Source organism: Rutilus rutilus (genome assembly GCF_951802725.1).
Source record: "Rutilus rutilus genome assembly, chromosome: 24".
In the NCBI taxonomy this organism is placed as follows: domain Eukaryota; kingdom Metazoa; phylum Chordata; class Actinopteri; order Cypriniformes; family Leuciscidae; genus Rutilus; species Rutilus rutilus.
The window spans coordinates 21223354-21249791 of NC_140228.1; the positions used below are offsets into that span (position 1 = coordinate 21223354).

A 26438-nucleotide genomic window follows, 5' to 3' on the forward strand; every position below is an offset into this window, starting at 1 on the left:
GAGTAAAGAGAATAAAGCCTATCTACCAGTGTTACAGCCATTCACAGCCTAAAGTTACGCCACACACTGTCCCTGCACTTCACCAGTTGAGAAGTGAACCGCAAGAGTACAGTCAAGGATCCAAATGAACAATTTATGGGGCATTTTGCAAGTGCTTATAGTGTTTTAAATATATAAGTAATCTAGACAGTCTCTTGTGTTTAATATATTATAAATATTTCTCTCAAATTTTTTTATTGAATCTGCATGCTGTTTATTTATTTTTTGAATACACAAATTATATTTTTGATGATTTGTCATGCCGTTATTTCTGTACATTTGATATACAAATGCTGAAAAATATTACAATTTTGGGGTGCACTATTGTACTTTGACTTATAACTGTTCCACTGGTGAGTGAGAGAGACCGTATGGGCCCACTCAAGCTGTGAGGTTTACACTATCAGTGCTCACATTCACAATGCCAGCGCAGTCAGCATGCGCTCAGGACGGCCAGTAAGGAATCGCTAGTCTTACTTCCTCATTCCTTCTATATTATGTTTGTATATGCATATCTATGCATACAACCTCACTAAACATTCATAAATATGTATACATATAGGCACACATATTATTATGAATAATTGTACATATATATTTATAGATATATGTTTTCACGTTTTTATAAATGTATATGTACACATAGGGTGCAGATGTACAGTACAATGTGGTATAGTATCTGCATGTGTATGCGCACACGCATGCAATCACACATATCTACACGCTTTCACCGGCACGACCCTGCGTACAGTCTGCAATACGCGGCTTCTAAAAATGTGCCCTTCCTGAAACAACAGGACAATATTTTGGAAATTTTGAAAAGATTTCCAATGTTTTAAAGCTGAGTCCGTTTGACGAAAACAGAAATTCAAAGAAAGATTTTTAAGACATATTGTATTTGCAGTTTCTGAACAAAGTGGTTAATTTTGCATATTGTATACAATATTTTTTGCCTAATTTTTCTTCATTTTATAGTAAAAGACATTAAGTATCTTTATAAACCAGAAAAAAACTCAGTCTACAGAGAGATTTCCATCAGTACGCTGTGCTGCATGTAATATTTGACATCAAGCTGTACAGCGCTGTCCAATCACACATACTTCATCCTCATTTACAGGTACAGCCATACTCAAAGGCACAAAGAGCTTCTACAAGTCAAAGTTGTCTTTCTTGTTGAAGTTATACAAAATAACATTTTGAAGTCCTGTACAAGATTGAGTGACCTTGCACATTTTTTAGGATTAACAAAACAAACCCTCTGAAAATATATTGTTTTTCTGTTTATCTATATTTAGGACTACCTCCAAAATGGGGGCTGCCCATAGTAAAGGAGGCATCGGTTGGCCAGTGGCGGTTCTCCCAAGATGGACGCTTGCTGCTGCAAAAAATGCAAATCCCACAGGCCCCTGCTCCTACACTACGCTCTGTGCTCTGTAATTGGTTACAAACTCCTATCTAGCCCTGAAGTCCTTTCTGCACGCTTTGCAGAAAAAAAAGCAACAAAAAAGGCAATTAAAAATTAAACTAAACTAAAAAAAAATGGTACAAAAAGGATAAATATAGAGGTGCTACATTGTGAATTTTGCCTCCTGCAAAATTAAACCCTTCATGTACCCCTTCACTCCTATGTCAAGTACTCCAATATCCCCTTCATTAGGTGGAGGGGAAAGGTCAAAGGTCAAACCACCCTGACACAGGTCACAGGTTACCACAGGTTTTCATTACATCAGCTGGTTTAATCATGTCTAATCTAACCTCATCTAAAGCCAGCCAATGCTGAAAAACAAAACAAAATACAAAGAAAGGAATGACCTGGGAGTGACACAAACACAAAACAGCACTAATTTCATCTTATACAAACACATTCATATCATTCTTCCCCCTCTCACTTCAGATCTCATATATAGACTAAAATAAATTAAAAAAGGAAAGCAAAAAAGTGAAAAGCAGAAAAAGGGAAAAAACATTACAACATTGTCACTCTTCAGTAGTTCAGCCCATGTGATGTGGGACTGGAGAAGTGTTGATTGGAGGAACAACCGATCCAGGCAGCCAATCACAAGAGTTCATACTGGCGGAGATGCATCCTCTGAATAATGTCACGACAGTCATTGAATACACGACGGATGTTTTCCGTGTCCACGGCACAGGTGAAGTGAGGATAGCAGTAGTGTTTGTCTGTGCCACTCGCTGTGCTGATTTTCTGTGGGTTCATGCAAACACACGTCATGTCAGGCAACAACTGATGTGTATGAGCTGTAGTACACTTTTTAACTTTATTGTTTAAAAGTTAACTACAGTTCATACATATCTGTTATACCAAAATTGATAGTGACTTAACATTATAGATAGTGAAAATAAAGAGACTAAAAACATAATTATTCATACCAAAAATTCATCTCGGATAAAAAACTTTGCCCTGGACACTTTCGGATCTTCTCCTGGGTCAGGTGTCGCTGTGCATATAAAGGAAACAGATTATTGTTTAATGCATGCAAGTCCATCGGAACAATTAGAAAAATCTCAGTCATAGGTGAGTTTCAAAGGGTTCATACACTTTTTCCAAAGTCAAATTAAAGGACTTTTCAACTATTTTCAAGCTTTTCCAGCACCACACAGCTGTTGTAAATTGCATATTTACATAGACAAGTCAAATCAAGTCACCTTCATTTATATGGCGCTTTTTACAATACAGATTGTTTCAAAGCAGCTTTACGGTGCGTTTGCACGTGCTATGCACGTTTGAATCCTTATGTGCGCGGGCGCGTAGTCTTTCTTTACAAAGGGACATTGCAAAATGACAAGTTTCTGTGGATCCATGTGAACGGGAATCACCCTGACAATGTTTTTATCTGTACAGAGGGAAAGGGGAGGGGGAGGCAGAGGAGGCCTTGAGAAGGGATAGTCTAGTTGATTCAGTCTCTGCTGACACTTCAGGGCTGCGTTGTGGTCGTGTCTAGGCGCAGGTCCTTCATCTGATCTGGATAAGGCCCGGATCCGGCAGACTATGGTAAACCTCACGATAAACAGAGAGACTAATTTTCTGCGTAGATGCCATTCTTCTAATGATGTAACTAATACATCAGGAGTTATGGGAAGTGTTATCGGTTCTGGCTGACCAAATTTATGCAGCCTAACAATCATTTTAAATTATTTGAATTATAGAAATTATGGGTGTGACGAGATTAAAATATGACAAGATTTCTAGTTGCGGGAAAAGGTGTCTCGCGATATCGCATGATAGAGTGTGAGGGTGAAATTAGTATAGAATATGCCACATCTACATCGGTTACAATTACATTACGGTGCCCACCGCGGCACCGCCTCCACTGTCGTTTTGCTTTCTTTACAGAAATGAAAACCATTTAATTTAGTTAGATAATGGTAACTTCAATTAAACGTCTGGTCTGCTCATCCAGCACGAGCTGCACAGTGCATCAGGAATCACAGGAATCACTGCTACCTATACACAGAGTTAGCGAAATCACGAATTTGAAAGTGAAAGTAAAACGCGAGCTCCCTGATGCGCACAAATAGGCAACACAGGCAACAATAACCTGGCTCCGAATATAAAACCCATCTTAGGCTTGGCTGTGTAGTTGTGACCACATCTTAGTTTTGGTCTCTGTTAGAATTTAGTTTCCAGCCCTTATGGTTCAAAAGTTATTAGCATAAATATGAGTGAAACTTTGGACAGGTGGTGGTGCTAGAAGGAATGATTTAGACACACCAAAATTGGTGTATTTAATGTTGGGACTGTCCTCTATCAGAATGTCAAATCGTTACAACTTTCCCGCAAACGGTTCTATGGGCTGCCATAGACTTCCATAGCGGAAGGATAATAAGAACGGGAACAGATAAAATAGGTGCCTACGCACCTTCGGTGTTTGGCCCCTAAATATGAACTATAGACAGGTAGGCAACCGTTCAATGTTAAATAAACACATGTAGACACAAAAGTAAATTTTCTACTCTGTATAATCATTTACACAGTGGTTGTCATAACTTGTTTTCATAACAAATTTATTTAAACGTATTAAATAATCAAGACATTACTAACATATACTACTATATTAAATATAAAGAATAGGCTAATATAGTGCATATACGAAATGCTCCTCTCTAGAGATAATTTCTCTAGCAAACTAACCTGCTGTCGACATTAAATACCTGAGGTAAATGTAATGCTACGTGAGATATTATTCTCAAGCTGTTTTATTTATATCTTTCCGCAGTTGAAACACTGGTTGAGAGATGTAAACATACCAATCGATCGTCTCTTCTTCTTGTTCTGTGCTTTTTACTGGTAGCAAACTGTGTTTCAATCCCTTCTGGGTTGGAATGTGGATCGCCTGTGACTGCCGTGACGTCCGTATCGTATGGTTTAGGACCATAGACTATAAAAAAAAGATGGATGACGCCCCTTCACTCTCTTCCATTGGTAAAAAAGTGAAGCTGCCAAAGTACTACTATGGTGCTGACATCTTGTGCAGATTTGGGACCCGAGTCTGCGCAGTAGTGAGCAGGAAGTCCCGCCCTCACTCCCGCAGAAACGGTTAGTACAAAGTTTACTGTGTGAAATAAACAGTTATGGACATGTAGAAATTAAAGTTGCAGCTCCAATCTCCTCCCGAAAATCCCCCAAAAAAGGCTGTTGGTGCCTCAGTGACTACTTTGTTTAGAGAAGCTGTCAAACACAGCTGTCAATCATGACGTCACATTCCCGTTTTTATAGCATCAAATAACGAACTAAGACCAAACTTATTTTAAAAAACGAACACTTCAACTTAAATCAGCGTGATAAAAACTACCTAAAATGACAGAAAACATCTTTGGAAAAAAAAAAAATTAAAGTGTAATTTGGTTGTTTAGTTTCCGTCGCGTTCCATTAGATTTCATGGGGAGGGCGGGGTTTATGACCTATACTGGGACCAACCACCTGGGGGTGATCAAGATGCTTTGGCTCCACTTTTCAGGACTTGTGCAGCATGCTTGTTCAGGACGCATACATGTACCATTACACCCCTAGTATTAATAATCTAGCAGTGTTCATTTTCTGTCATATTTTTGGTAAACAATGCTTTAAAATAGGTTCATGTCAAGTGCACTTCAAGTGCGTTCGTGTCATTTTTTGCAGATGTAAATTTTAATATTACATCTATCTTGTGTATCTTGTGTAAATTTAACATTTAATTTAATATTCAACAATAATATTGATCTGCCTGCATTGACACCTTTATATGAGAACTGAACTGTGCTGGACGATGACATCACAGTTTTCTCCAGAGCCGCTATATATATATATAAAAATTAACTAAATTAACTTTTTTATAACAAAAATGAAACATCACTGAAATTACTTAAGCTGGACTGTTTTCTTCTGGAAACAAACTTTGTTGCATTATTTTCCTGTTATCTCTGTAAAGCTGCTTTGAAACAATCTGTATTGTAAACAGTGCTATATAAATAAATGTGACTTGACTATCTAGTTGATTTACCTCATTTAGCTCAAACAGCAATGCCAAAAAACATATTCCTTTTAGATGTTTTTTTGAAGCATTACTATTAACAAGTCTTTGTCAACAAATTGTCATGATGAATTACTTTCACTTATGGATGACATCATACTCTCTAGTGGTAGGCACAGTAGATTCTGCCTTAGTTGTTGACTGTGTTGCATAGCGTGTACGTGAATATGGGGGTGGAGGCATCAAGACAGGGGTGTGATCCTTTTGGGTAGGGGCGTGTTTGTTTTGTTTTGTTTTGTTTTACCAGGAATCGCTTACTGTACCTTTAGGGCTGTTTATTAAAGCCTGCACTAGGGACACTTTTACCTGTCATGGCCACATGGTGCCCATCTTTAATGTTATCATTTTTTATGTTAATGCAGGCAATAACTGCATAGTGCTGCTAATTTTATGTGTTGGTTTAATATAATACTTCTTAAAATGATTTTAATGTGTTTATAATACTTTTTGAATATTTCCAGCACATTTTAACATATTTTCATACCACTTTATCTCTAGTTAAATATGTGATCATACCTTCAGGAGGAAGTGTGTAGCGAGCATACTCTGGAAAATAATCTTCAAGTTTGGATTTTCCTGCCAGGATTTTTTCTGCCAGCATGTCCTGTTTGTTGAGGAACAAGATCACTGAAATAGTCCTTAAAAACCTGTTTGAAAACACACAGAGTGAGACAGTTTGAGCATGTCTTTATATTTATATATGTGATGACAATTCTAGATGTTCAGCTGCAGCTTTGAGCCACCATTTTAGGCGATAAGCCTTTGTATTCAAAGTTGCCATCTGTCTTCTCTCTTTGATTTAAAAAATAAAATGTTAGGCATGGGTGCAATGACCAAAAAGATCCCAGTAGGAATTTTGAAATCACAATAACTGTATATAACTGTATAGTTATTTTTGCTGGAAAAATATTATATATATGTATGGTGTATGTGGAATATATATGTGGTAATCAAAGATTTGCATATATTTATAAATATACCTAGTTCTGGCATGAAACTCTAGATGGTGCAGGCTGATTAGGTCCTTAAATCATTTGGTAGCAATCACATTATCTACATAGCGCAGCTGATTGGTTGCTGTTGCATCAGCCAGAATTCAAATACTGGTAGCAATGCTGTTAGCAGTCTGCAATGCGCTTATAGAAAGCATCTGAAATCAACAACTATGAAAAGACTCAACAACTCTTTTTATCACAGTTGTGTTTTGTTTTGTTTAGTTTGTTTTCATTAGACTTGTCTGCCTGTCATCACGTCATGTGTCATCTTCATTGTCATTTTCAGTTCATCTGTATCACCTGTGTTCCGTTAATCATCGTCATCTGTGTTTGCATTTAAGTTCCGTCTGTTCAGTCAATGTTTGTCCATAGATCGGTATAGTATGTGTTGCTGCCTGTCTGCTATCCTTTATATTATTACCATTGAACCTTTGTGTTGGCAATTTATCCTCATCTTTGTCTGCCTTAATGCAACCACACGTGACACTTTTACTCCATATCCGTGTGCATATTGTGTGGTTTGCTTATTAAATGTAAAGGTGATCGGCATTCTCTGTTGCAGCTCCTAGGCTCTGGAATGACCTTCCTCTGTCTGTAAAATCTTCTCCTTCTTTGGGTGTTTTTCAGAGTGCGATTAAAACATATTTGTTTTCTTTAGCATTTGAATATGCTTTGTAAGCTGTGTATGTCATATGTTTGCATTGTTTTTATGTTTTTGTTTTTATTTTTCTCTTTTATATTTTCTGTACAGCACTTTGGTTCCACTTGTGGTGTTGAAAGTGCTCTATAAATAAAGTTTTGAAATGAGAGTTGAAAGAGTTGAAATGAGCAATCATAACAGTTTAATCTAGTGTTATGTTTAACAGTCTGTTGAGTAATTTACTAAGCATATTAGCTGCTGCGTTTACACAATTGACCTATCGGTAAGCCCCACCCCCTTAGTTACTGTTGCTAACTTGGAGTTGCCTTTTGTCAAACTGTCTTACAATGACAGCTGTCAATGTGAAAACCTTGTCCCAAAATGTTTTTGATACATTTTGGACACAGAAGGACCACCTCTCGTCGAGGAGTATTCAAGTGGGACTTAAATATGCCATGGAGGAATTTATAAAAGATTTAAAAATAAATTTGGTGGGTAACAAGATTAATTTGGAAGCAAGGGTTTACAGATCAAAATGCAAGCGGGAGACACATCATGTTACGGTCATCACGATTGCAGGTGACAACATCCAGGATCAACATCATTATCTACATAGCGCAGCTAAAAGCCAATGAGCTGCGGCTCATTATTAAAATATTGGTAGTGATGCTGTTGGTAGTCTGCAGCACGCTTCCAGAAACCCTCCACCTATATAGATCTGCTACGGGGTATTAATTCAGTTTCGTCTGTGTTACATGTGCAGCAGCAGCAGTGTCACGATCACCAGCTGGAGTGCCCTTGAGAGCCACCAGGGGGCACTCCATCATGGACTAGTGTTCATTGCCATTCCATCAAAGACTACATCTCCCATAATTCTATGCTCCGTTTCATCCTCACTGATTGTCCACAGCTGTTACTTATTAGCTCTGTCTATAAAAGCCCTGTTCATTCTGTCATTTATTGCAAGGTTTTGGCTATTGTGAGTTCTTGAGTTCATGTACCTTGGGTTTCTGGATTGCCTGCCTGCCTGCCTGCCTGCCCGCCTTGGTCCAACTGTTGACTGCACTCCACGTTACAGCAATGGCTATTTTGTGTGTTTGGGCCGCACACTGCTCTCCAGCCCATGAGTCTACTCCAGAGCCTGCTCCAGCCTCAGAGCTCAGTCCTGTGTTGGTTCTAGCCCGTGAACTTCTTGTCTGCCTTGATGCGACCACGGAGGTCGTCCCAGAGTTTCCTGTCTGCCCTGATACAACCACGGAGGTCGTCCCTGAGATTTCAGTCTGCCTTCACACGACCATAGAGGTTGTTCCTAAACTACCTGTCTGCTCCGACATGACCACAGAGGTCGTTCCCGAACTGCCTGTCTGCCCAGAAATGACCTCAAAGCCCAACCTGAAACACCCTGCTGGTTCCTCTGACAATTGAGGACAATCTTGAGCTCCCAGCCTGTTTTGACATGGGCCCTGAGGCCAACGCTAACCTCTCTGTGCTCTGCATTTCAGTTTCGTCTGATCAGCAGTGGTGGTCTCCAGTTCCACCAGATCTACCCTGGGGGTCTTCTGCTCCACCCTGGTTGTCATCAGCCCAGGCTGCTCCCACCCTGGCAACTTGCCCATTCTGCACTGCCCTGGCCGCCTGCTCAGCCTTCGTCTACTGTTCCTCTTCTATTCCATGGACTTGACCCTCCACCCTGCCCCCCTGGTCCGCCTCGCTCCTGGACTTCTCTGACCATATTAGGAGCGTCTGAAAGCCACTCCTTAGGTGGGGAGATATGTCCTGATCACCAGCTGGAGTGCCCTTGAAAGCCACCAGGAGGCACTCCATCATGGACTAGTGTTCATTGTCATTCCATCTAAAACAGATATGGATAATCCCCCATAATCTTCTGCCCCATTTCTTCATCACTGATTGTCTACAGCTGTTACTCATTAACTCTGTCTATAATAGCCTGTTTCACTCTGTCATTTATTGCGAGGTTTTGCCTAGTGTTACACTGCATCTCTGAGTGATATTCATGATTTCATGTACCTTGGTTTTTGGGTTCTCTGCCTGTCTATTGGATTACCCTTTTTGCCTGTTTCTTGCCTTGCTGTTTATTTGGATTGTTTGCCTGTGTTTTGACCCATTGCCTGCTGTTTTGAGTACGTTTCTGGACTGTCCTAATAAATGCTGCATTTGGATCTTCACTCAAGTCTCGGAGCAGTTTGTAAAAAGCAGCATGTCTTACAAATCCATTACCATGCCAATCTCTCCAAAAGTTGTCATGACAGGTGTGTGTACACTGTGAATATTCAACACATCGTCCAGCCCTATTGCTGATCTCTAATAAAAATAATCGGTAACTGTTACAAACATATAGATGCACTTCAGGATAACTTCTGCAGCACTTGGGACGGGGAACTGAGAACTCCCAAGAAACAGCAGAACTGTGAAACCTGTTAGTCCAGATGCTGCGGAACAGATCAAGAGACTCGCGCAACCGGTTGGTGCTGTTGTCTTCCCTTATGACCATGTTATAACTGCTACTGGCTGCCACGAAGATGATGGCGGTCACATCTGTGAATATAGACAGGAAGAAATATATAATGGCCAAGCACACACTTAAAGGGATAATTCACCCAAAAATTTAACTTCTGTCATTTACTCTCCCTCATATCGTTCAAAACCCATAAGACTTTGGTTAATCTTCGAAACATAACATTTTTATATTTTTAATGAAAAGGTTTCTGTCCCTCTATTGAAAGTCCAGGTAACCAAGGTATCCATATGAGTTGAGTTAAATCTTTAAATATTGTGAAGAGATACGATAACTTATGCTAAACATCATTTAGACACACACATACATGTGTATATATATATATATGGTAAACATGTAAGCGCTAGAACAAACCTCATTGGTTCTTGTGTGTGCATGATGCAAAAAAATGCATAACTGCATAACTCATCGTGTACTAAGACCGACAGAAAATGTAAAGTTGCGATTTTCTGCGTCATATCATTACGCCTGCTGCACTCACGGCAGCAAAGTTTCTTGATTATTACGCAGGAATGAGAGTATAGTTCCTACCCATATCAGCCTAGAAAATCGCAACTTTACATTTTCCGTCGGTCTTAGTACACGATGTAACTACAGAAGAGTCAAGTTTTAAATAGGAAAAATATCGAAACTCTTTTGTCATTTTTTTGAGAGAGATGCTAATGGTCATGTCCGATTCAATGATCTATGCTAAGCTATGCTAAAAGTGGTACTGCCAGACCCGGAGATTGGCTGAATGGATTCGAAAACAGTAAAACTCAACTCTTTAACTCTGGGGGAGTTGTAAAATGAGCCTATTTCCAAAAAAAGTGGAGTATCCCTTTAATGACCTTTTTTGATCTAAGTTTTGCTTACCTGGACTTTGAATGGTATAGAAGCCTCTCAGGTTTCAATAAAAATATATTAATTTGTGTTTAACCAAAAGTCTAATAGGTTTGGTAAGACATGAGAGTGAGTAAATGATGACAGAATGTACTGTAAATATTTGGGGAACTATCCTTTTAACATAAATACCATTAGTCACTTTTAGATATATTAACTATAAAAACAGGTTTCAGGAATTTATTTATGGAAAAACACCCAAAGAATTTTTTTTTTTTTTTTTTTACTTTTTTATCACAAAGCTTGAGGAACATATAAGCTCACCATTAAAGCACTGAATCCATTTCCTCCTTTCATCTCTCTGACCACCCACATCAAACATACTGACACACAAGGAGAAAGAAATAAGAAATGTTTCTGTATATCAACTAAAAAACAATGTAGTAATTACAATGTAGTGATTGCATGCATTTCTGAATCATTAGATTTTAAAATAGAAAAAAACAAGATTGGTGGTTAAAAAGGTTTTGAACACACAAGTTTTAATACAATTTTAGTAAAATAGTGAGGTCCAAAGGTCTGTGATCACTAGTTTAAATGCTTCAGTTCCTCTAATGAACTTTCACTTCTGAATTTTGTCTTTGCTAGCTCAGTCACATTCAGCACTGTCAGGGTTCTGTCACTTCGGTCTGGTTTACTCTTGGTTTGGTGACAGAGCTCTTACACTCCATCGTCTTGTCTTAGTGTGAGCGTGTGGTTTTGAGTACGCTCGGGCCGTATACTCTTTCATCTACGTGAAATGTTGAATGTGTGGAACATGGTGTTCAGATACTGCCACTTCTGTCTAGTCTGGTTTACTCAAAAAGAGCAGGCAAAGAGTACCCGGATGGCCAACTTCTTCCGGAGAGATTCTGAAGTGTGCATACGATGGACATTTTCCAAAATACATTCATACTACACACATTCATACTTTATAGAACATATACATAGAACATTCAGCTGTCGTGAAGTAATTACTTATTCAAAATAGTACAAAAAAGTACAGAGGTTGAGTGTATATTCACTCAATGTATATGCACCTGGTTTCTGTTTTCATTGTGTTCTGTGTTGCATTCGGTTCATGTTTATCATCAGCCTCGTGCTTTCATTTTGTCACCTTTTGTGTAGCATGTAGCTCATGCTCAACATTGGCAGCATGCTTTTGTGCTGTTTTGTTCTGTGTAGCATAAGGCTCCTGTTTTTCATCAGCCACATGCTTTCATGTTGTCATGTATTTTATGAACAGTGACAGCTCTTTGGCTTCGTTCAGACTGTCAGTCCAAATCCGATTATTTGTGTATACGATTGGAATCAGATCTAAAATTAGTGACTGTTCACATTGTGTATCACAGCTGTTCAGATCCGATTTGTGTGTCAATGCCGCTCTTTCATTTTCTGGAATATCTGCATTGGTTTCTATGGCAATGGCATTGTGTTGGTAGGTATAGGCCAAAAACAGCAACAGCAACATCGAGGGGTTTGCAATACAGATGTTGTCTTATTTACAACATGAATTGTAATGTTGGACGTGTCGTTTTTAAGATGTAAAATAATGGAGAAGGGCATTTTAACGTGTAGATTACGTGTTGTAGAGCATGTAAGCTACACAATTTCTACATGGAAATCAACCTATTATAAAGGTTGGTTTCTTTTCTGGGCCTATATCAGATTTTACCAGTTTATTTGCTATGTTACTTGATCTTTTGTGAATAAATAAAGGAGAGTGTTTAAAAATATCTCTTAATGAAGGATCAGTCAAAAGAATATTTCAATATTTCCTTAATTTGATATTATACTTAACACTTATTATACTTCATTTGAATTTATTTGTGATTTTCTTTGTCTCCTATAAACTTGATTCAATAATTGTTGCATATTTAATTCTTTAGCCTTGTTATATGCTGATTGAAGCCAATAATGTGGATTTAAACTGATTAAACACTATGGGCCCTATCTTGCACCCAGCGCAATTGACTTTGTACAACGACGCATGTATCATTCCTATTTTGCACCCGCGCAAAGCGCGCTTTCCCTCCACAGAAGCACGTCGCTAAACTAGGGAATGAACTTGGGCGGTTCAGCGCAAAAAAGGAGGCGTGTTCCGGCGCAAACGTTCCTTCATGCTATTTTGCAGGTTTAGAAAACAATTGCGCCACTAACCAGGAAAAAATAGTTTAAAGTCAGTGGCGCGTTGCGCATGTTATTCATATGCTATTTTAAGGGCGCATGCTTGGCCATAATCAATGTAGCGTGTGCACAACGCGCATACACTTTGATTCTCTCATCTACACAGAAGCAGCAGTTTTCATTTTTGCAAATCATACATTATTACGATAGATAGATAGATAGATAGACATTTTATTATAAAAGCATACATCTAGCTTACACATTTACCCAAATTATCATACGCTTGTTTAAATCGCCTGGCAAATCCGCCGTTATAATAGGAATCCGCTTTAGAACAAGCGCGCCTGCTCTTAAAGGGAATGTGAGATGTCGCTCTGATTGGTTTATTTCACGTTACGCCCAAACCACACCTATGAATAATGAAGCTACTTCAGACCAACCCCTTTTAGATTTGCGCCAGGCGCAAGAGTCATTTATCCCGCCGGGAAAATAGCAACAGCGCCAAGACCCGCCCACAAAGTTACTTGCGCTTTGACACTTGCGTTTCAGATCGTTAAATGGTAAATGGTAAATGGATCGTTATATAGCGCATTTATATAGCGCTTTCATAGACCTATGGCCACCAAAGCGCTTTACATAGCCTCACATTCACCCATTCACTCACTCATTCATACACCGACGGCGATGTCAGCCATGCAAGGCGCCATCCAGCTCGTCGGGAGCAGCTGGGGTTAGGTGTCTTGCTCATGGACACCTCGACACTTGGTCAGGTGGAACCGGGGATTGAAATCTATGAAATTGTCTAAACAGCAGACCCTTTTTTTAGTGAAAGAGGATGATAGTAATTGTTATAATAATTGTTTCTATCTGTAGGTTTCTGAAAAACGGTAGTTTTTAAGTTGTTATTTTTCTTTACAATTAGCACATCTAGCAAATTAATCATATTTAGATTCTAGTCTAGAATTTAGAAAGTTTACGAATTCCAGTAGTTCTGTTTGTGTCCATGTCCAAATAAGGAAACAATTGTCAATTTAATGTAACCACATCTTTGCATTTCCTAAAACAGTATTGTTATGTTAAACATAATCTCACTCAAATTTCCCCATAAAGAGATTGGCATAATTTGGAGCCAACAGAGTACCCATGGTATTTTAATGTTGTATTTTAATTTAAAGAAAAAAGCAGTAGTATCAGTTTTCCTTGTTTAACAATTTATTCACATCATCAACCAATCTTCAAAATATGTTTACAGAAGGATTAGTTGTTTCAGAAATGAACGTACTGTTGGGTTTAAACATCTTAAAAAACTCAACCGTACATCCGTAGATGATGGTCCAGAAAAGTTTTTTAATTTAATCTGTCTCATAAATTTAAACAATTCTACTTTCACTAACAACAACAACAACAACAACAACAACAACAACAACAACAACAACAACAACAACAACAACAACAACAACAACAACAACAAAAATATAGCTGCGAGCAGCGATTGCGGGCCCAAGCCGGTGGCACCGCCACCCTGGTGCCTTTAGTTACACTAAAGTCCCCGGGGTGGTGGTGTCACTGGCTTGGGCCCTCCATCGCTGCTCGCAGCTATATATATATATATATGTAAAAAGTAAAAATAAATAAATATATATTTATATATATATATACACAGTGGGTACGGAAAGTATTCAGACCCCCTTAAATTTTTCACTCTTTGTTATATTGCAGCCATTTGCTAAAATCATTTAAGTTATTTTTTTTCTCATTATTGTACACACAGAGTTTTAATAAATGTTGACATTTTTGCACATTTATTAAAAAAGAAAAACTGAAATATCACATGGTCCTAAGTATTCAGACCCTTTGCTGTGACACTCATATATTTAACTCAGGTGCTGTCCATTTCTTCTGATCATCCTTGAGATGGTTCTACACCTTCATTTGAGTCCAGCTGTGTTTGATTATACTGATTGGACTTGATTAGGAAAGCCACACACCTGTCTATATAAGACCTTACAGCTCACAGTGCATGTCAGAGCAAATGAGAATCATGAGGTCAAAGGAACTGCCTGAAGAGCTCAGAGACAGAATTGTGGCAAGGCACAGATCTGGCCAAGGTTACAAAAAAAATTCTGCTGCACTTAAGGTTCCTAAGAGCACAGTGGCCTCCATAATCCTTAAATGGAAGACGTTTGGGAGGACCAGAACCCTTCCTAGAGCTGGCCGTCCGGCCAAACTGAGCTATCGGGGGAGAAGAGCCTTGGTGAGAGAGGTAAAGAAGAACCCAAAGATCACTGTGGCTGAGCTCCAGAGATGCAGTCGGGAGATGGGAGAAAGTTGTAGTAAGTCAACCATCATTGCAGCCATCCACCAGTTGGGGCTTTATGGCAGAGTGGCCCGACGGAAGCCTCTCCTCAGTGCAAGACACATGAAAGCACACCTGAAGGACTCCAAGATGGTGATAAATAAGATTCTCTGGTCTGATGAGACCAAGATAGAACTGTTTGGCCTTAATTCTAAGCGGTATGTGTGGAGAAAACCAGGCACTGCTCATCACCTGTCCAATACAGTCTCAACAGTGAAGCATGGTGGTGGCAGCATCATGCTGTGGGGGTGTTTTTCAGCTGCAGGGACAGGACGACTGGTTGCAATCGAGGGAAAGATGTATGCGGCCAAGTACAGGGATATCCTGGATGAAAACCTTCTCCAGAGTGCTCTGGACCTCAGACTGGGCCGAAGGTTCACCTTCCAACAAGACAATGACCCTAAGCACACAGCTAAAATAACGAAGGAGTGGCTTCACAACAACTCCGTGACTGTTCTTGAATGGCCCAGCCAGAGCCCTGACTTAAACCCAATTGAGCATCTCTGGAGAGACCTGAAAATGGCTGTCCACCAACGTTTACCATCCAACCTGACAGAACTGGAGAGGATCTGCAAGGAGGAATGGCAGAGGATACCCAAATCCAGGTGTGAAAAACTTGTAGCATCTTTCCCAAAAAGACTGCATTAGATCAAAAGGGTGCTTCTACTAAATACTGAGCAAAGGGTCTGAATACTTAGGACCATGTGATATTTCAGTTTTTCTTTTTTAATAAATGTGCAAAAATGTCAACAATTCTGTGTTTTTCTGTCAATATGGGGTGCTGTGTGTACAATAATGAGGAAAAAAAATGAACTTAAATGATTTTAGCAAATGGCTGCAATATAACAAAGAGTGAAAAATTTAAGGGGGTCTGAATACGTTCCGTACCCACTGTATATATATATATATATATAAATATATATATATATATATATATATATATATATATAAATAAATATCTATATATGATCCTCTTCACATGCGCAAAAATGTGCTTGGAAACATCACAGTTGAGCGGTGATTACTGTGAATAGTATGTTAGGTTGACCATTTTATTTTTATATTTTATTAAGGCTATAATGAACAGACTGTGATGTCAAGATTGCAATGCTGGAATGTGTGTGTGTGTGTGTGTGTGTGTGTCGCGGGCGCGATTGAACAGTGGACACATAAAAAGATACTCCGTCATTTTGTTCATACAGGACATCATTCAAACTGCAAAGTGTTAACTTATATTTGTGTACAGTCGAAATAAAACACAACATTGTGCTTTTGTAAAATAAATTCAAGCAATCCGCCCCCGAAATGGTGCTAATTTTAAAATTAAACTAAAATGCTCACGGCTGCACGCGCATTCATAACGGTGCGCGTCCACGGCGAGGAACGGGCAGAGAAGAGCGAACGTTTTTTTAGTTAATTCCTACTTCCATAGGAATTCATTGAAAACGCTCGCGCTGCTTTATCAAAGTTTATCAAAGTTTATCACCATTATCCATGTCATTGCGGACGAACATATTTTACTTTCGTTTTTAAGTTAGCGATTCAAAAGCCCCCAGCGGTGTCACACGTTGATTAACCGGTGGTAAAATATTCTTACCGTCACATACCTAGTATATTTTTATATAGATACAATAGGCCTACCTGAACATTGTGGATGTTTTTAAACTTAATGATTAAACAAAAAAATAAATTAAAAAAAAGAATAAAATGGGTTTAGTTCTGATATTTGTATAATTTTATATAGAAATAAATGGTGTATAATTACATTTTTAGAAGATATGAGGCTTTTAGTGTTTCCTTTTTTGACATTACTTTAATCCCTCGCCATAGCAAAACCGTTTGAGATATTTATTATCTGTTTACAATTTAGCATCTTTAATGTATTTTCATCATGTTAAAAAAGTTTGGTGGGAATAAAATAAACCACTTAAAGGTATAGTGGAGGATTTTTTTTTTTTTTTCGGGTGGATCATCAAGACTATTGGTCCTCCTAATTGTCAATCATTCTGGTGATATGTTTACGTAAGGCCGTCGTACGTGCTCGTCCCTAGGTAGTTTTCGCTTTCTGCGCATGCACACTTTGAGGTGTATATGTGACCCCGCCTGTGAAACCCCGGCTAAAGTCGCAGAATCGAATTATGAGTTAACGAGCGTCAAAGTAGTCATAGCCATAAAAATGACAAAAATAGTCCATGTGTGTTTATTGCTGTAAATGATAGATTATACCATTGGTTTTGAGATGCAATACTTACATTTTCATTTATAACATGATAAATACTGAAATTAATGATTTTATTGACACTACGTTATACTTTTGTGCCTAAAAAAACCGGACGTGGGCTTCCTAAACATTGATTTCAGTCGTCTCTGGGTTTATTTCGCGCAACAACACTGCTGATTCGTATATCAATCGGTTCAGGAACTTCTTTTCTGTGTATTTTCTATTAGAAAGAGTAAAAACAGACTTTAATATCAATCTGCGAGCGCCGGTAATCAGGTCAACACAATGGAAAAAAACAGAGAGATGTCAGCCGCGTTTAGATGTCTGTGGTGATTTTTTCTTAACATAGCCAATTATTTAAGAACTGCTTATTTGTTTTGTAGCTTAGTATTCTGCCAATAATATTAAACTAATTTTAAGGACATTTTTGGCCTGCTACGTGTTATTTGCTGGATGATGGTAACGTAATGCGTTGTTTTGACATCTGACATGGCCATGGCTTCGCCGGCGACACCGAAGTATGAGCAGGAACGGAAAATAGCTGCTTGCTTAAACAGCTAGCTTGATATTAATCTCGGTGGAATTGAACCCAAATTATGATTTAACCGGTTTTATTGCGGATTATTTTCTGGAGGATGATTGTGATGATGAACAGGACGTACACTTCTTTGACGAAACTGACGAGGAATTTGACGGTAAGTTTTTGTTATTATTGTTTTATACTAAATATGTAAATGTATACTGTCACTGTCCAGCCAATGTAATGCTAACACATATCTGTGATGCAAAAATAGTGGATTTAAATGTTTATTACATTTGTTGATTGGGATTTAGTCAGTTTAAATTAATTACGTTTATGGCATGATGTTTATTTGTTTCATTACACTCTGAATTGAAGTCTGCTTACCACCTATAGGCTGTTTCTTGTTCCTATGCCCTCCCCTCAATTAATCAGATCCAGTCTGACTAAACTGAAAAAAATATTTTCTGATATTTTCATATAAAATGCTTCATTATCCATTTTAAATGTGAAATTAAACCCACTTCCCATTCTTGCATGTTACACAATCATGTTTTTAGGTATCTTGCTTTTGAATTGAAAAAAAAATGATCTTTGCTTTTTCAGGCAGTGACCAACATGATGAGGAGGACAAGCCAGTTCTGGTGATTGAACCCCACTATTTGTCTGGCGAACATGAAGAGGGCACACCAGCAAGAAGAATTTGCTTCGAATGCTGGAAGTCCAGATGTGAAACTGAAAATCAGTTTCTCTTGCAACTGCAAGTATTTCAATGGGGAAAAGTGTTCTTTATTTTTCAAGGAGGGAGAGTTGCTGTCACTCAGGATTTTATTTTGCATCTAGACAATTTTAGAATGTGTACAAAGTTTGAGACTGACCTGTTAAAGGGATAGTTCACCCAAAAATGATTTACTCATACTCATACTCACCCTCATGTTATTCCAATCCTGTATAAGTTTATTGCTTCTGTTTAACAAAAAATAAGATATTTTAAAGAATGTTGGTAACCAGACAGTTGGCGGCACCTATGGAAGTCAATGGGTGCTGTCAACTGTCTGGTTACAAACATTCTTTAAAATATCTTATTTTTTGCTCAGCAGAAGAAAGAAACTCATACAGGTTTGGAACAACATCAGGGTGAGTAAATTATGACAGAATTGTAGTTTTTGGGTGAACTATCCCTTGAAATTTTATTTGTTTATTTATTTTTTACTCCAGATTTACTCAATGTTACACCGTGAGCCAGTAAGAGAATGATAATTTCAGAGAATGAGAAATGGTATGTTATTTAATTGATATATTATTGACATTTCATTTTACTAATTAAGTTATACAAATCATTCCACTGAATTGACATGGTAATTGTTGCTACGATAAAGCTCTTGTAGTACCCCCATTCGTTTTCAATGTTTTTATGCTTTTAGCTTTTTGGACATGTACATCATAATAAATAGATCTGTTTTACAAAACTTTAAGAATTTTTCCACTGATGTGTCATATATCACTAAAAAGGGGAGAATCTCAGCTTTAATGTGTTATAAGTCACATATGCAGGATAACTATGGATCAAATGTGTTGCAGTTTTAAAAAATAACTTCTTTAAATTGGAATTTCTCAAAAATATGATTTTCTGAGGCCGAATTTGAGCAAATCTTTGACATGGCCTTACTCAGTCAATTTTAAAGATATCAAGGTTATATTTTCACAGAATGTTCTTTACATCGTGTAGGATGATTTTATGTAAAAAACACTGAATCACAAAAAAATGACTTTAGCTGGGTTTTCACAGGCAGGGTCACATATGTGTGTTGACCTACGGTTTCAGCCATGCATTGAAGCTCGCCGTTCTCACCGGGGTTTTTCAAAATGTCTGAGGGTCGCAAGACAAAAAGTGTCTACGAATTGTATGACAAGAAGAGAAAGGCCTCTGAAGAAAGAAACAAGACCAGAGTGTTTTTGGGAGAATATTTCACACGCTGGCGTGCGCTAAAAGCACAGGTTGGGCTTCCCACTGATGCCTCAGTCGCAAAAATTCTACTCGACAGGTAAAGTTTGGCATGCTATTTGGAGAAATTCATTTAAAATCACTGCTAGTAAAAGTTAATGTAAGCTATGATTAGTGATGCTAGCCCTGGCACAAGTCACGCTCTCTCGTGCACACGTTTAATAGGCGTTCCCTCTCGGGAGCAGGTAGAGTGTTACGCATGTGCATTTTTTCAAAAAGTGGAGAGGGCGGTTCTTTTCTAAAATTTGGGAAAATCCTCCAAACCTTTAAGAGGAGTGGGTAAAAATTCAGAGGCTGATTTTGCAAAGAAATCCACATTCAAACCAAAATATCTGACTTCCTGTTGCTCGGAGCTAATGACTGTAAATTAGAAAATTGTCCGGCTCGATGAGACCAATATGCGTACTGATTTTTGTGACTGTACATAAAATTCGACAATATATCGACAACCACGAATCGCGATACGAATCGAATCGTTGTTAAAACGAATCGTTACACCCCTAATATATATATATATATATATATATATATATATATTTGTCCTTGAGATAAAGATACTTTGTATGCCATGAGCCGGGGAGGAAGGAAGACAGCCTCAAAGCCTGAGCGAAGTGAAGAAGTATTCCAGGAGCTGGTGGAGGATGGAGTGATGCAGGAAGTAAGAGAGGTGGAGGATATGGAGCCTGGAAGCAGAGAGCCCACACTGGCAGACTTGACAAACCTGTTCCGAGCACACATGGCAAAGATGGATGCTCAAGAAAGCCACCGGAACCAAGAATATGTCCAGCAGGAGCGCCGCTTTAAAGGTCTTTAACACCAGTTTAGTCTGTTGCAGCTGGAGGTGCAGGCTCGCACAACTCCAACCCCAAATCCTCTGCTGACTGCTGTGGACCCCTTGGAAGTTCCAGACGACGAGGAAGCTGTCTCGGGCCGTCTATTGTCTCCGTCTACTACCGGTCTGAGAAATCTCTCAGAAACCCATGGTGCAGGTCAGTTTAAAGAGCCAAGACTTGAGAAGTTATCTGAATCTGATGACATTGAACACTTCCTAATTACTTTTGAGAGAATTGCAGCTGTTTGCCAGTGGCAGAAGGAGGATTGGGCCTTTCGTTTAATTCCTCTTTTGACGGGTAAGGCCAGAGCTGCTTACGTTCATATGGATGTTGAAGATTCTCTTGAGTATGAGGAGGTTAAATCGGCCATCTTAAAGAAATATGACATCAATCAAGAAACGTACAGACAACAGTTTCGTTCTCTGGATGTTGAAACCAATGAGAGCCCTAAAGAATTATATGTGCGGTTAAGGGAACTTTATGGGAAGTGGATTCAGCCAAAATGTAAATCAGTGGAGGAAGTTGGTGAAATCTTGATTCTTGAACAATATTTGAGGATGCTTTCTCCTGAGCTCCAGGTTTGGATCCGGGAACATGATGCTAAGACCGCTGCACAGGCTGCACGGAAGAGGAGTCAGTGGGCCTGGAAAGCCAGTAGGGATGATCGCCGACTAAATCTTCCCCAGCAAAGCCCGAGAAATTTCCCCAGGGCCGGTCAGTCTCTTGGAGGACCTGCTTTTGCGACTCCTCTAAAGAATCCTAGGAAGGTGCCAATCTGTTATATATGCGGTCAGGGGGGCCACACAAAACCGATGTGCCCTAAAAACACCGCCAAGACTACTCACTTATGTTATGTGCGCAGGGGTCATCCGAGTTCACAAGTAAAAGCTGAGTGGGTTCCACAGATGGTAACAGTGGAGGTGAATGGAAGGGAGTTGCAGGCCCTGGTGGACACTGGGAGTGATCAGACTCTGGTACATCACAAGTATGTCCCACCTGCCCTACTGAACTTCAGTGAAAAGAAAGTCATTCGCTGTGTTCACGGTGATGAAAAACTGCCTCCTACCTCCAATGTATATATCAAAGTGAGAGGACAAACTTACCTTTTGGATGTGGGCGTAGCAGACAACTTACAGTTTCCGGTGGTTTTGGGCCATGACCTGCCAGTGCTCTGGGACTTGTTGCAGCTAGTACCCTCATGTAATATTGTTGTCACCTGGGCTAAAGCGAGCAAAGGGGAAGCGGAACAGTTGCTTAGGGCCCTCCCTTTCTTTGACCATGCGGTAGACACTGTTGACTCTGCAAAGCATAGGAAATCTCGTCGACAAAGACGGTTGGAAAAAGTTCAATATAATGCCTCTAAGATGCCTCTTTCTGATTTTTCCCCAGACTTTAAATTACTGACTAACATTGCTCAGTTACAACAGGAGGATGCCAGTCTTGTTCCTTACCTGGTGCGGGCAGAGCAAGAGAATGCAGAGAATATTGAAGGTAACCTCACAAAGGAAAGCTATTATCTTCAGCAGGGGATACTCTATCGTCGGCTTGGTGTGACGCCACAGCTGGTGGTGCCACAGAGTGTCCGTGAAGTTATTCTGATCCTGGGCCATTCGATTCCTTTGAGCTGGCCACCTGGGGAACGGTAAAACTCTTGCTCGGATTAGAAGACACCTTTACTGGCCTAGCCTGAAAACTGAGGTAACCCAATATTGTACAAGTTGCCCCGAATGTCAAAAGGTCTCAGTACGTGGCCCATGTCGGGTTCCTCTTCAACCGCTTCCCATCATAGGCACTCCATTTGAAAGACTGGGAATGGATGTGGTCGGACCTGTTGAAAGAAGTCGCTCAGGTAACCGGTTTATGCTCGTTGTAACTGACTACGCTACCCGATATCCAGAAGTGTTCCCCTTGAGGTCCATCAAAGTAAAGTATGTGGCAACCTGTCTTGCACAATTGTTCTCTAGAGTTGGGTTTCCTTGTGAGATCTTGACTGATCAAGGAACTAACTTTATGTCTACCCTTTTGAAACAGGTATACAAGCTACTGGGCATCAAGAGTCTAAGAACAACCCCGTACCATCCTCAGACAGATGGGCTGACAGAAAGATTTAACCAGACCCTTAAACAGATGCTTCGCAAGTTTGTCTCTGAGTCAGGTAACGATTGGGACCAATGGCTCCCCTACCTTCTGTTTGCCTATAGAGAGGTACCACAATCGTCTACTGGCTTTGCCCCATTTGAACTCTTATATGGACATGAGGTGAGAGGTCCTCTTGACCCGGGTCAAAAGGTACTGGTTATGCTGCCCAGTACTGAGAGTAAACTGTTGGCGAGATGGCAAGGCCCGTTTGAAGTCAGAAGGAAACTTGGGCCGACCACCTATGAAATTGCCAAGCCGGGCAAAGACGGTCCGGGAAGAATTCTGCACATTAATCTCCTTAAACAATGGGTTCCTCATCCTGATCAGACTGTGCAGAGCCTGATGATTAGGCAGGTGGAGGAAGAAGAGGAACTGGATGACCAATACTTACCCCAACCAGCTCTAGAAGATGTTAGTTTGAATCACTTGTCACCCCAACGGCAACTTGAGGTGAGGGCCCTTTGCTTACCTGAGGTTTTCTCCGAATATCCTGGGTTCACAACTGTAATTGAACATGACATCAAGTTGAAGCCTGATGCTGTTGTGAGGAGAATGAGCTATAGGGTCCCAGAGCGTCTCCAAGAATCACTGAAGAAGGAAGTGGATTTGATGCTGAGGCTGGGGATCATAGAGCCATCCAAGAGTGAGTGGTGCCATCCTGTGGTCCTTGTTCCAAAAAAGGATGGCACAATAAGATTTTGTATAGACTTCCGTTACCTCAATTCTGTGACAAAATTTGATGCCTACCCCACTCCACGTATAGGTGACCTTACAGATCGCCTGGGTAAATCTAAATTTCTGACGACCATCGACCTTTCAAAGGGTTACTGGCAGATTCCGTTGACTCGCCGGTCCCGAGAGCTCACCGCGTTCAAGTCCCCATTGGGGTTATTCCATTTTAAGGTTTTACCTTTCGGATTGCACGGGGCACCTGCCAGTTTCCAAAGACTCATGGACCAGGTATTACGGGGGTTAACCTTCACAGCTGCTTATCTGGATGATATTGTGATTTACAGCGACACGTGGGAGCAACATCTGCAACACATCCAGGAGGTTATGCAGCGTCTTCAGAGAGCTGGGTTGACAGTGAACCCACACAAATGTGCTGTTGCGAAGACCGAGACCGAATACCTGATATTTGTCATTGGTGGTGGGGTGATCAGGCCTCAGGTGGAAAAGGTCCGGGCCATTGAAATGTGCCCTCAGCCACAGACTCGCAAGGAGTTGCGATCGTTCCTGGGCATGGCTGGATTTTATAACAAATTTATCACCAATTTCTCTAGCAGAGCTGCAGCTTTGACTGATATGGTCGGTTCAAAATGTCCAAATCAGGTCAGATGGACGGAAGAAGCGGAAGCAGCATTTCAAGACATCTTTCTTCCTTACATAATCCTGACTTTAACCAACCTTTCATTCTCCAGACGGACGCTTCCCCAGGGAAGTCCGTTATTCCATCGTGGAGAAGGAATGTTTGGCTGTGAAATGGGCTTTGGACTCCCTGAAATATTACCTTTTGGGAAGGGAATTTATACTGGAGACTGTCCACAAGGCTCTGCAATGGCTTCAACAAATGAAAGACACCAACAGCCGAATAACCCGTTGGTACCTGGCCATGCAGCCCTTCCGCTTCTCTATTCAACATGTCCCTGGCAGCGGCGGCGGCGGACTACCTTTCCCGCAGTGCCAGTGACATCTGTGAAGGGGAGGAGTATGTGATGGCCCTGATGCAGCCACACATCAGTGAGCGGTGATGTTGCGCAAGCACATACATACAAACACCCATTATTCATATGTTCTTGTCATTTATCTTGCACATTATTTAGCATTTCGTTTTATTCTCTCAATAGTTTCTGTTCATATATTTATTTGGCAATAAGATTCAGACACTGTTTATTTCTCATTAAGATATTTATTTGAGTTGCAGTACATCACTAACTGGTTGAAGTGCACACAATCTAGTTGCTTTCTTTGAGTTTAAGTTACCGCTGTGTTGCTGAGGAGTGGATGACTGGAGCTTCGGATGGTGATCGGCTAGTTCCGTTTGTGGTCCGCGAATTAAGGGTCGGCATGCCGCTTCAACCACTATTTTAGTTCCGCTTGCCGCTACCAACCAGCAGATTAACTGTGGGGGGGTTCTCGAATGTCTGTATTGGTATTTTCTTTCCTAATTGCTTGTTCTTTTTCCTGGATTTATTATTTGTGTTAAATATGCATTTAATTATTAGTGTAATTATTTAACTGGCCTTGGTATTGATTTTGTTGTTGTATTAGTGAAGTTGTTGGTTTTGTCTTCCCTTATGTGTTAATGTGGACTAGTCCGTTTGTATATGTGACCAGTCACGGAAAGTAGGGACACAAGTTGGTTCTGGGGCATTTTGAGTTATTCACATATTCTGAAAGTGTAGTATTCAAGCTTTCCAACACATGGAACACATGGAACACATGGAAATCTGATAATATTTGGAGAAGTTGTGGCCATTTGAAGGTAGGCACTGAAATGGTAGAAATCTGCTTCTAAAGATTGGCAAGTTCTCACCCTTCTGGGAATGACAATAGGGCTCATTTACATCTCATTTAGATAAGTCATACCCCCTGTAAAGCTCCCCCGTCTCCCCCTCCCCCCTGAATGTACCAATTCTACAAATTCTCTAAATAAAACATCTCCAGTTAACTGGCAGAGCATTCATTTCGTTAGTTTTTTAAATAAGATACTAGCGCTGAAATGTGTTTTTTTTTTAATCAAGTGATCAAAGTGCTCGTTGCCGCTGCGATCAGTGGCGCAGATACAGTGTTTACTCGTGTGGCTCGCGCACACACTGCATTGTCTTCACTCGATGCGCGCTTCAATCCGTTGCATTGCGGATACTCTCTATTCGTTCTGTTGAAATAACAAAATAATTCAAACGTTTGCGTGTCCCTGCTTGATATACAACCACTGATGAACATAATCGTTTTGATGAGAGAAAAAAACCTATATGCGAAAAAAAAAAAAAACCTATACAAGGGCGGATTCGAACTCTCAACCTCTGACACGGCTGGCGAAAGCTCTACCACTGTACCATTCATATACACGTTAATTCTATAGGCGGATCTATGTATTGGCACTGACAACATGTATTAGGCTACATCTCATTAAACGACAAATTAAACCCCATGTAACCTACTATTTAAATCGATTGCTGGACATCGTAATGTTATTGGCGTCCATCTTCATTGAATTTGGAAATCAGATAGAGCCGGCCAGAGCGCTGCATAATAAGTAGCCACGCCGGCTTATTCAGTATGGAAATACACACCGACAATGACACGCCCCTACTGCGTGCTAGAATCTCCGAAAAACAAGCCGATTTCAACATCAAAATGTACGCTTTTAAATATACCAATACTGCTATCTCAAACATGGAGAGGCTTCTTCGTGATCTCAACTAACAGATTCTGCAAAAAAAACGAAAATCACCAATTTTGAAAAAAACCCGCTTCTTTCTCATTTTGCTCGAAAGTTGTGCTGCCGACTTGTGTCCCTGGTTTCCGTGACGGGTCACATATGTCCCTGATGTTTAATTTGTAGATCAGTTCAGTTTGTCTTTACACGCACTCAGTTGTTTGAGTTTAGTTTGTTCTGTTGATCTATTTTATAG

General features: G+C 40.0%; 2 protein-coding genes across 6 annotated transcripts in view; one reads left to right on the forward strand and one right to left on the reverse strand.

Annotated features, from left to right (window-relative positions):
* The window catches only part of mppe1 (metallophosphoesterase 1), an 88991-nt gene extending 79603 nt beyond the window's left edge, over nucleotides 1-9388 (forward strand). The window contains exons 9-10 of one of the 3 annotated variants that reach the window (XR_014626175.1): nucleotides 1335-1547; nucleotides 8705-9388. Coding sequence is in view for 2 of the 3 variants with exons in the window: in XM_084399206.1 (XP_084255332.1) it covers nucleotides 8705-9004 (300 nt within the window). In the remaining variant the exon portion in view is untranslated. Of the gene's footprint in view, nucleotides 1-1334; nucleotides 2244-8704 lie in introns of those variants that run through there. The other 2 variants (XM_084399208.1, XM_084399206.1) reach the window with 2 other exon arrangements.
* The window catches only part of gnal (guanine nucleotide binding protein (G protein), alpha activating activity polypeptide, olfactory type), a gene marked incomplete at its 3' end in the record, with an annotated part of 128683 nt that continues 103161 nt past the window's right edge, over nucleotides 917-26438 (reverse strand). Inside the window, exons 8-12 of one of the 3 annotated variants that reach the window (XM_084399210.1) lie at nucleotides 10885-10943; nucleotides 9638-9758; nucleotides 6084-6214; nucleotides 2428-2495; nucleotides 917-2242 (exon numbers count right to left, since the gene is read on the reverse strand). In XM_084399210.1, the coding sequence (XP_084255336.1) occupies nucleotides 2096-2242; nucleotides 2428-2495; nucleotides 6084-6214; nucleotides 9638-9758; nucleotides 10885-10943 (526 nt within the window). Of the gene's footprint in view, nucleotides 2243-2427; nucleotides 2496-6083; nucleotides 6215-9255; nucleotides 9759-10884; nucleotides 10944-26438 lie in introns of those variants that run through there. The other 2 variants (XM_084399211.1, XM_084399209.1) reach the window with 2 other exon arrangements.